This window comes from Petaurus breviceps, unplaced genomic scaffold (genome assembly GCF_028583685.1).
Source record: "Petaurus breviceps papuanus isolate PSGF00001 unplaced genomic scaffold, PetGlider_PUasm1.0 446, whole genome shotgun sequence".
Taxonomy (NCBI): domain Eukaryota; kingdom Metazoa; phylum Chordata; class Mammalia; order Diprotodontia; family Petauridae; genus Petaurus; species Petaurus breviceps.
The window spans coordinates 3,026,388-3,038,196 of NW_027186338.1; the positions used below are offsets into that span (position 1 = coordinate 3,026,388).

General features: G+C 46.0%; 1 protein-coding gene across 4 annotated transcripts in view; it reads left to right on the forward strand.

The window, feature by feature from the left end:
- The window catches only part of REEP1 (receptor accessory protein 1), a 146,069-nt gene that overhangs the window by 78,108 nt on the left and 56,152 nt on the right, over positions 1–11,809 (forward strand). For all 4 annotated transcript variants that reach the window (XM_069101061.1, XM_069101062.1, XM_069101063.1 and 1 more), the window contains exons 4-5: positions 3,088–3,208; positions 7,373–7,486. In XM_069101061.1, coding sequence (XP_068957162.1) covers positions 3,088–3,208; positions 7,373–7,486 — 235 coding nt within the window. The remainder of the gene's footprint in view (positions 1–3,087; positions 3,209–7,372; positions 7,487–11,809) is intronic.

An 11,809-nucleotide genomic window follows, 5' to 3' on the forward strand; every position in this document is an offset into this window, starting at 1 on the left:
GTGTTATGTGTGTATGTGTATATGAGTGTAAGTGTGTTATATGTGTTTGAGTATGAGTGGGTCTGTCTGTATCTTATATTTGTGAATGTGTGTTGTGTGTGTGTATTGTATTGTAGCATCTCTGGGTTAGTGTATGTGAAGATGTATGTGCTGTGCATATATGTGTTGTGAGTGTTGTGTGTGTGGTGCCTCTGTGTTAGTATAGGTGAGGATGTAGGTGTGTGAATATGAGGTTTCTGATTACAGGCCACAACAAATAGCATTCATTGAGTTGTCGGCTCTGACCTAAATGAATGAAGATGGACCCCGTTCACACAGTCAGGGCTTTGGAGCTGTAGGGGACCATGGAGGCCACCTAGGCTAAGGCCTCCATTTCATAAATGAGGAATTCAAGGCACAGAGAGACTACCACAGGTAGGGAGAGGCACAGCCTGGAGCTGAAACCCATCTTTCCATCCTCCCATGCTGCCTCAATTTAATTCAATCCAGCAAATTACGTGCTGTCTGTGTACAAGGCATTAGGAATACAAAAGCAAAGCTCAATTGATTACCCAGCATTTATTAAGCACCTACTGAATCACACTTCCTAGCTGTGTGACCCTGGGCAAGTCACTTCAGCCTGTTTGCCTCCATTTCCTCATCTGTTCCAAATCCATGGAGGAGGATTTGGCAAACCAGTCCAATATCTCTGCCAAGAAGACCCCAACAAGGTCATGAAGAGTTGGGATATGACTGAAACGACTGAATGACAACAGCCATTATTGACCTTTATCTAGTGCGTTAGGAAGCTCTGAAGCCACATTGACCCTATCCTAGGTGCTAGTGACAGGATTCCCAAACTCCCAAAGGAAACCATCCATGCTTTTGAGGAGTTTACATTCTATGGGGGGAGAGAACGTATGCACAGCATAAATCTAGACAGAATAAGTACAAAACACATGTGAGAAAGCAAAATGCCATGTGGGAAGAGAGGTGGCGGTGCTGGGAGGATCACCCAAGTCTGGGAAGAAGGTGGAGCTTGAGCCGAGTGTGGAGGGAAATGAGGGAGGAGGGAGTGCATTCCAGGCATGGTAGATGGGCATTGCAAAGGCTTAGAGGTGGGAACTCAGTGCAGCGTGGGAAGAAAAGAAGAGGCCTATCTGGCAGGCTGCAGAGGAAGGAAGGAAGGAAACAAGCAGTTATTAGGCACCTTCTGTGTGCCAGGTACTGGGCTAAGTGCTTTCCAAATATTATCTCATTTGATCCTCAAAACAAATAGGTGCTATGATTGTAGAATTGGGAAGTTGGGTGGTGTAGGAAATAGCACACCAGGCCTGGAATCAGGAAGATCTGAGTTCAAATTTTGCTTCAGATACTTGCTAGCTGTGTGACCTTGGAAAAGTCATTTAACCCCTATTTGCCTCAGTTATTCATCTGTAACATAGGGACACACTGGAGAAGGAAAGGGCAAACTACTCTGGTAGCTTTGCCAAGAAAACCCCATGGACCAAATCCATGAGCTCACATAGAGTCAAACACAACCTAACAACAACACTTTTAGAATTGAGGAGACTGAGGCAGACCAAAGTGAAGTGACTTGTCCAGGGTCTCACAGCTAGTAAGTGTTGGAGACCAGATTTAAACTCTGGTTTTCCTGACTCTAGGCCCAGTGCTGTATGCACTATACCACCTGGCTATAGGAAGGGGAGTGATGATGTATAATGAGACTGGAAAGTAAGCTAGAATCAGGTTGTAAAGGACTTTAAAAGATGAACAGAGGGAAGGGTAGGTGGCACAGTGAATAGAGCACCAGCCCTGGAGTCAGGAGGACCTGAGTTCAAATCCTACCTCAGACATTTAACACATACTAGCCGTGTGACCTTGGGCAAGTCACTTAACCCCAATTGCCTTGCCTTCCCCCCTCAAAAAATAAATTAATTGAATAAAATAAAAAAATAAAAGATGAACAGAAGTGTTATCCTGGGAGCCATAGGGAGCCATTGCAGTTTAAGTAGGAGAGGGTGGGTGATGCAGGTATAAGGAGACCCCAGGGCATCCAACTGGTCTTGGGGTTTATTGAGTTCACCAGCAAGGAAACCCCACCCCTACAATGGAGACTCCCCAAAGGGACAAAGTGACAGAGTGTCTATGTGCTAAGATCACACAGAAGGGGGAGAGGCTTCAGGCAAAAGGAGATTGGGAGGGGGTGTTGGCTGGTTGGGTGAGACACCTCAATGGGACAGATTCCTGAGATCAGGACGTTTGAAGAATCACAGACCCACAAGACATTCTTGTGGAGGGGTAGCTGGCGGGGAGTGCCACAAGGTGTCATTGGTGAGCTAATGCTCAACACAAGACAGAGGCAGTCTGCTCAGTTTACCAAGAGAGAGGGAGCTGGGCTCAGTTTGTGGTCCATGAGGGTAGTGGTCAGACTGGTACTTTGGTAGACATGGAGGATGGATCAGAATGGGAGAAGCCTAGAGTCTTAGCTTTCAAGATAAACTTCCTTTCCATTGGGATTAGACAACAGAAACCCAAGGTCATTAAAGGAGGATGGGAGCATGAACACTCAGAGGGTGGCAGGGAAGGCTTCCTGGAAGAGGTGGCACCGAAGCAAAGCCTTAAAGGAAGATCAGAATTCAGAGAGGGGGAATTGAGGACGGATTTTAAAAGGATGAAGACCACTCTTCATCTGGGCAGGGGGGAAACACTTGAGTGAATGCAGGGAGGTGGGGGATGGAACATTGTGTCCTGACCCAGTTTTAATGGGAATATAAAGGAACTGATGGGGAAGCCATGTGAAATCAGGCTGGGAAGGTGGTTTGGAGCTAGCTTTTCATCTGGGAAACCACACAGTGGGAGAATAACCATGAAGGAAGCTCTTTTGAGTTTTGGTTGCAAAGCATTTCCAAGGGATCTGAAGGAAGAGAGGTCTGGAAGGGCAGGAGAGAGTGGGGAAGGGACAGTCTAGAGATTTTCCTGGTGTCTGCTTTGGGCAAGTGCTGGGGAATCTGTGCCGGGAGCTCTCACTGCCTTGGAGGAGGGGCAGGATGGCAGCTGCTGGAGGTGGCCCCTTAACAGAATGCCTGTTTTCTTAACCATCTCCAGGTTCCCCTTCTATTATGAACTAAAAATAGCCTTCGTGGCCTGGTTGCTGTCTCCTTACACAAAGGGCTCCAGCCTCCTCTACCGGAAGTTTGTGCACCCTACACTGTCATCAAAAGAAAAGGTAATTGTGCCCCTTGGCCCTTCCTAGCCCATGGTTTTCCTTCTTGTAAGAGCTGCATGATGGGGGCAGTGGAGAGAACTAGACACTTTGTAGAAACACTTCTGTTGTAGTGGAAGGGTCCTGTGAGAGCTTCTCTGACCACCAACCCACCCCCTCAAGTTGGCTCCCCCTCCTTTGCCTCTGTCTAACCTCTCCCCTCCCCAGGCTGGGGGTTCTTCTGACCTGTTTTGAATTAACAGCCTTGGACATTAGACTTTGAGCTAGAAGGGACCTTGGTGGTCAACTAGTCCATGTCCACCAGTTTAGAGATGAAGTCACAAGCTCAAGGAGGTTTACAGACTTGCCCATGGTCACTCAGGTAGAAAGCATCAGAAGTGAGATTTGAACCCATGTACTCTGACTCTGGGGCCGATAGGTGATGCCATAGTGCATAGAGTGCTGGGCTTGGAAAGAAAGCTCCTCTTCATGAGTTCAAATCCAGCCTCAGACATTTACTAGCTTCAGTGACCCTGGGCAAGTCACTTAACCCTATTTGCCTCAGTTTCCTCATCTGTAAAATGAACTGAAGAAGGAAATGACAAACCAACCACTCCAGTATTTTTGCTAAGAAAACCCCAAATGGGGTCATGAAGAGACTAAAATGATGCAGCAGCAATCACCACCGTCTCCAACTCTAGGGCCAGGGCTCTTTTGGCAGCTAGGTGGGGCAGGGGTAGAGTGTTGGACTTAGAGTCTGGAAGACACAAGTCCAACTCTGTCAAATGAAATTACATTTGTAAGTGCTTAGCACAAGTCTGGCACATAGTAGGAACATAATAAATGTTTGTTTTCCCCAAAGAACAGCCTGGAGGTGAAATGGATAGAGCACTGTGCTTAGAGTTAGGAAGACCTGAGTTGAAATCCAGCTTCAGACATTTCCTAGCCATGTGACCTTAGACAAGTCACTTAGCCTCTGCCAGCCTCAGTTTCCTCACCTGTAAAATGGGGATAACAATAGCATCTCCCTCTCAGACTCATTGGAAGGATCAGATGAGATATTTGCAAACCTAAAGCACTATATAAACGTTAATTATTGCTAGGAGGAGGTGGAGGCAGATTCTTTAACTCTTAAATAAACAAACAAAAACAGGCCTCTTACCTCTTTAGGTTGCCAGTTTCTAGAACAGGGATTCTTAATCTTTCTGGTGTTGTGGCAGCCTTTGGCAACCCGGTGAAGCCTGGGGACCCTTTCTCAGAATCATTTTTAAAGAAATCATGATTGAGGGAGATTCTACATTTCAATTACAGGCTAATGAAAGTCAAGATGTTGGTTTATTTTTTCCTGTCCAAGTTCATGGACCCCCTGAGATCTGTCCATGGTCAGGACCCAGCGTCTAGAATGTAAACTGCTTGAGGACAGGTGTCTTTGTATCCCCAGTGCCTGGCTCAGTGAAGCCAGGACACTGACTGTGTAGGGGTGATATTCTTCAGAGGAAGGGCATTGTAGGAAACGCTGATGGAATGAGGAAGCTGCTATGATTCTCTCTGAGAATCCCTCCCTTAGGCCTGGGGACTGAGAGAGGATCAGCAGAGGGACTTTAGACCAAACTCTTGATCTGAGTGGGTGGTAAACCCCTTCTCCTTTTCTGGGACTTCCTCTCCCAGAAACACTCAGAGTGTCACAGGAGCTGGAAGAAGACTATATGGACCCTGTCCTGTCCTGTAATGGTGGAGGACCCTGAAGCCCAGAAAAGGCCTGTCCCTTACTCAAGACCCCCCGGGGGGAAACAGCAGAGCTGGGATGCATACCCTAGGCCCATGGTCTTTCCCCTTGTTCTGCTGCTTCTTGGAGGAGGCTGAAGCAAATCCTGGACAATATCCCCTGTGCCTGGAGTTCCAGGTGAGGAGTCAGGACTAGGCTGCCTCATTCTCATTTGGAGTTAAGTAGTCAGTCAGATGAAGGGCAGCAGATGGGGCTCAGGGCATTCTTGATCACACCCAGGTTTTCTTTTCTTTTTTTTTGTTTTTTGGAGGGGCAGGGTAATTGGGGTTAAGTGACTTGCCCAAGGTGTTAAGTGTCTGAGGCCGGATTTGAATTCAGGTCCTCCTGACTCCAGGGCAGGTGCTGTATTCACTGTGCCAACTAGCTGCCCCCACATCCAGGTTTTCTAGTTAGCTAGTATTTATAGAAGGCTTTAAGGTTTGCAAAGTACATTGCAAATGCAATCTCACTGGATCCTCACAACAGTCCTGGAAGCTAAGTACAGTTACTATACCCATTTTACAGGTACGGTGAAGGGAATAAGCATTTTTATAGTGCATACTGTGTGCCAGGCATTGTGCTAAGTGTTTTATAGATATTTGATCCACATGACAACCCTTCAAAGCAGGTGCTATTATTATCCTCTGTTTAACAGTTGGGGAAACTGAGGCAGACAGAAGTGAAGTGACTTGCCCAGGGTCACATAGCTACTAAATGTCTGAGACTGGATTTGAACTCAGGTCTTCCTGATTCCAGACTCAATTCTCCGCCTGCCCACTGAGTCATTCACCTGACATTTATTGTCTATCTATCTATCTATCCATCCATCTATCTATCTATTATCATCATCTGTCATCCACATTTGTCTGTCTTTTATGTGTTACCTACATATACACATACACACACACACTCTGTCTTCTGGCTCCTCCCCAACACGAATAGAAAGATACTGTGAGAAATGAGGTGACCATACAAGCTAGGGGCTCCTCCAATAGAGGGTAAGCTCCTTAAGGACAGGAACTGTCTTATTTTTGTCTTTGTATTCCCAGTGCCTAGTTTAGTGCCTGGCACACTTAATAAGTACTAGTTGGATTTTATCAAATTGAAAGGACATTAGACGTCATCACCTTCCAGATGAGAAACACAAAGCCTAGAGAAAAATGACGCGACTTGTGCAGGGTCACATCTGAGGAGGAGAATCAGCGAGGGGGGCTGGGGAGAAGCCAAGCCTCCTCACACCCAGCCCGTGATTGGTTGGATGCAGATGCCACCCCCTTCTAGGATCCACCTGATGATGACAGTCCCTACAAAGTTTTCCACTTTCCATCTGTCACTGTAGAGAGCCTTGCTGGGTAATTGGAGAAAACTGCCTCAGAGCTTGTCAGTTTTGCATAGAGATGCGTCTGTGTGGTCGGCTCCCAGCCAGAGGGAAGAGGGCCAGCCAATTGTTAAATATCCATGGGAGCAATTATGCTTGGAAATTAACAGATGCTACAAATTGGGACTTGATTTATTTTTTTGTTGATTATCTAGACTAAAGAAAGTCATGAAGAAGATTTTAATAATGCATATTTAATGTAAAAACCTGTCATGCATACATCTCCTCATCCCCCACCCAGAGAGCCAGTTGTTAAACATTTACCAATACACTCCTGCTTCAGTCCCTCTTCTGCCATTTTCTTTCCTTTTCACTACAAATTCAACTCAGCATACACACACACACATCCACAGATATATACATATATAAATATAAATACATACACATATGTGTGTATATGTATGCATTTAAGCCTATGGTGCATACAAAAAAAAAAAAAAAACAACAGACCCTGTCCTCCAGGAGCTGCCATTGTACTGGAATGTAAGTTGGCGATAACTTTTCACCGACAATAGACATGAATACAATGTATTATTTTGTATATAGTTTGTGTCTAGTTTTCTGTGCACCATTTGTTCTGCCTCTAGTAGACTAGAAGCTGCTTGAGGGCAGGGACTTTTTTTTTGTCTTTCTATTCCCAGTGCCTAACACAGTGCCTGATATACAGCAGGTGCTTAATAAGTGCTTACCCAAATGAATTGAACAAAGGAGCATAAATTATAGGATTTAGGATGATCAGTTCAATCCCTTTATTTATTTTATTTCCAGTTCACAGAACAAAATAAGCATTTCTGTAACAGTACAATTAAAAAAAAACAGAACTGCACGTGAAATATTTAATCTATTTTACAGAGCAGGAAACAGAGGTCCAGAGAAACTAGGTGACCACTAGTAAGCGACAGAGCCGGGTCATCTGGCTTCAGACCCAGTGTTATTTCCCCTGCCCGGGCCAGGACTCTGCTCCAAGCCGCCGGCACAGCCCTGTGGGGAGGGAGGGGAGGAGAAAGGATTTAAGACCCAGCTCTGTGTACTTTTTGTCTGACAGGAAATTGATGACTGTCTGGTCCAAGCCAAAGACCGGAGCTACGATGCCCTTGTGCACTTTGGGAAGCGGGGGCTGAACGTCGCGGCCACCGCAGCGGTGATGGCTGCTTCCAAGGTAACCCCAGAGCTGAGCCGGCAGAGCTGCCCCGCCCCGCCCCACCCCGCCCGGCTTCCTGAGCTTCTCACATCCACCCATCGGCTCAGCGTTCTTTGGCCACAGCCGGGCGCATCCCCAGCTCCTTGAGGAGTGGTCCTGGGGAGAGAAACCTTGAGGCTTGGGGTCCGGGAGAGTGGGGGAAGAGAGGGAGGGGTCTTGCCCTTCTTTGCCAAGCGGAGCTCTCTTCCTAGGCAAAACAAAAACAAACCAATAAACCAGGCAGGTGTTGAGACTGTGAGAGGGTATGAATATATGAGCCCCAGGACCGAGTGACCGAGCAGCTAAGGACGTTTGAAAAACCAAAATAAATCAGTCCAGGGCCTGGAAGCTTGGAGGAGGATTATGTAGCTGGAGGCGGGAAGGGGGACGCTGTTCTTGGTGGGAGGGGGAAAGAGGGCGTTTAAGCAGCTTCCCCTTGTCTCTTCTCTGAAGTCAGGTCCCTTTGGACCTTGTACTGAGTGTTCTATAATATGTATTGTATTAACGGACTTGGTTTGGGACTTGGAGTCTGGAAAACCCGGCTTCTGATCCCACCTTTGACACTTCCTGGCTGAGCGGCCCTAGACACCAAGCTTCAGATTTCTCTTCTTTGAAATGGAAATCATAGCACCTCCCTCACTGAATTGTGAGGCTTCAATGAGATGGCGGACCTAGAAAGCGCCCGGTAAACCCTGGCCCTTTTTACATCATTTTTATCGATGCCATTTGTTTCTATCTCGTATTAATTTCTGAATACATCCCTTCTCCCTCTCCCAACCAACAAGCCATTCTTCCATTAACAAAGAAAACAGGAAACTAACCAGCACATTGACTGTTTCTGACTTCCAGGCATGGTATATCCTCTTCACTCCATCCTCATAGCCCCCCACTTCTGCCTATTTTCTCACCCCTCCTCCAGGTTCACCCTTGCTCATTCTAATTCTATATCAGTTATTAATATTCGTAGTAGAAGCATTGTCATCACCATCATTGAATCCTAGACCTTAAAGGTCATTGAATCTACCCCATCTCCATTTTATGGATGTGAAAACTGAAGCAGAGAGATGCTGCCCAGGCTCACACAGCTAGTAAGGGTCTGAGGCAGGATTTGAACCCAGATCTTCCTGGCTAAAAGTCCAGCACTCTATCCACTACTCCATGGAGCCTCCCTGGCTCTTTGGCTACCCTCACTCTCTTTGTTGTTATGTTGCTTTTTTCACCATTTATACAGCAAATTAAAATATTTTTTAGCCACCAAGTCAGATTTAAAGGTGGAATGAACCTTAAGGTCATTTAGTCTAGTTGTCTTATTTCACAGATCAGGAAACTGAGGCCCAAAGAGGTTTAATAACTTTCTCAAGGTCACATGGATAATTCGTAGCAGAGCTGGGATGCAAATCCAGCTCCTCTGATTCCAAATCCAGCAGGCTTTCCACAGGGGATTAACTAGGCATCATACCTACTCCAACCCCTTTTCCCCACTCCTTAGATTTGTGGGAAGGTTGGGGCATTTTTCCAGCCTGGCTAATGCCAGTCATTAAGATTTTAGATGCTGATTTTTTGGGGGAGAGGGAGGGTTTCACACAGAATTGAGTGCCTAGTAGAATAGTGGGGGTGGGGGGGGCCAAGGGGGCAGTTTGACTTAAATTTCATTTTTGTACCCCCACTGACTAGGATAGAGTATTCGGCTTTAATGACCTTTGTTGGCATTTGCTGAACTTAACTGAATTCAATTGAGTTGTATGGAAATGAACTGAGTTGAGTTAAATTGAATTAAGTTGATTTGAGTTGAGTTGAATTCATTTGAGTTGAGTTGAGATGAACTGAATTGAATTCAGTTGAGTTGAATTGAAATGAGTTGAGATGAATTGAATTGAGTTGAGTTGAATTCAGTTGAATTGAGCTGAGTTGAATTCAGTTGAATTGAGTTGTCAGCTTGGAATGTACAAGGGGGAATGTTCAAGGAAGGAAAGGCATGGTGGTGTTGAGGAGTTAGTGCTCTGAAACTGCTTAGAGATTGGATTCCTACCTTGGAGTCTGGATCAATAGTAGACAAGAGTCTAAAGTCAGGAGGCCTGAGTGAGGTCTGGACAGTCAGTGAGCAGGAAGGAGAGGCTTATTCAGGAGATTTCTGAGAGAAGAGGAGGCTATGGGAGGTAGATATGGTGGAATAACCCCTAGCTCTGAAGTCAGGGGACCTGGGTTCAAATCCTTCCTCTGATGCTTATGGTCTATGCTATGTTGGACAACTCATTTCACCTCCTCCACAAAAAACAGGGATTGAACTAAACAGGCTTCGAGGAGCCCTAGAATAATTAATGATTCTATGATCAGAATCCAGGTTCCAATATTGGATGGGGGGGCTGGAGGGAGAGCAGCTGTAGCATCAGGTCCAGGGCTTAGATACAGAAAAGACCTGACTTCTTCAGGAACTCAGTTAAAGGAGCTGAGAGATTGAGAGAGCTGCCCTGGGTCTGCCACATGAAATCTGAGAAACTATCCCAAAAGGAAGATGGGAAGACTCTAACCCAGATCCTCTCATTCCACAGTCTATTCTTTCCACAGTACTCAGATGCCTCAGTGGTCATCTAATAGTCATGTGCTTCAGAATAGTTGATCACATGGGTTAGGATAGGGAAGAGGAACTCCTTAGGGAGAATAAATAGGAAAATGGTCCAGATTCTGGAGTCTTTAGAAAAGAAACCCCTTGCAGCTGGTGGTGGTACAACAGCAGCAATGGGAACCCATTTAGAGAGCCTTCTGTTTGGGGACCACCCTGGTCCCCAGGTTTGTCACACTCTTCCAGAGGTGAAGGGTGGCCCAGGTGGTGCAGTCAGGAAGAGTCATCTTATGGAATTCTCATCCAGTCTTGGACCCTTTCTGGATGTGTGACCCTGGGCAAGTCATCTGTTTGCCTCAGTTTCCTCATCTGTAAAATAAACTGAAGAAGGAAATAACAAACTGCTCAAGTGTCTTTGCCAAGAAAACCCTAACTGGGGTCATAAAGAGTTGAATGTGACTGAAAAATGAAGATGAAACAAATGAAGATTAGAACTTAGAAATTATTCACTTCCAAGTCCATGAACCCGGCCTTCCCATACAAAGATCCAGAAAACTAGTGCCACCCCCCCCACCTTCCCATTCCTCTTTCTCTGCCCACCGCATATGACTAATAAAAAATTGCTCTTCTAGGGGCAGCTAGGCGGCACAGTGAATAGAGCACCAGCCCTGGAGTCAGGAGGATCTGAGTTCAAATCTGACCTCAGACACTTAACATAAAAACTAGCCATGTGACCCTGGGCAAGTCACTTAACCCCAGTTGCCCTCCAAAAAAAAAATTGCTCTTCTAGTTTTTATATGAATTTTTTTTTCGTTTTCATCTTTTCATCCTGAATTTAGCAAGAGTGGCAGTGGAGTGGAGTGGATAGAGAGCTATATTTGGGGGGCCAGAAGACCTGGTCTCAAGCCCTGCCCCTGGCTTAGAGTAGCTGTGTAACCCTACCTACATAAGTCACAGAATCTCTCCATGTCTCTGGCAACTAGTTCTCTAATCATTACCTTACTGATGAATCATTAACCCATGTCTTTGGAGGGGTTTTCCAGGGAAATCACAGATCTGGACCCTCCCAGAATTTAGTTACATCTTTATTCAAAGATTGCTCGGTTCCCTGGGCTACTTCTTTCTTCTCTGGGTTTGTTTATGCTTATTCTGAAAGTAACTTTTGTAGGGGTCATCCTTTTCCAGGTCTGCTTCAAACTTGAGCCCCCGGACGGTCTTGGTCGAACCTTGGCCAACACCAGCACCTAATGAGGGGCCACCAGCAGCCCCTCAGAGCAACTCCAAGGGACAACTCTCTCATCCCCCGGGGGACGGTCCTTTAGCTGGAGGAACCCTCCAGCCCTCACCCATTCTTGGGCCCAGGCTTCTCTCCAATCCGAGCCACAGTCCAAAAGGAATGTCACACTCTAAGAAAAAACTCCGTCATGCGAACAAAACATGGCAGAAACTTCCCAAGGGCCAGATGCACCGAGTCCCGACATAGCTTGATGTTAGCTCCTATTAAGTCAAACGAATGTAGTGGTGGGTGCCTTCTGTGGAATCCAGGCAGGGATTACAAAATCTTCTGTACTGTGTGACTTGGTTTATTATCTCCTCAAATAAGTCTTCAAAGAGAGAAAAACACATCTTCTCTTCTGAAAACGATCCCTTCCTTTTTTTGTAAAGCATCTAAATATGGTATTGGGAGGGAAAGTACACACACACACACACACACACACACACACACACACACACACACACAC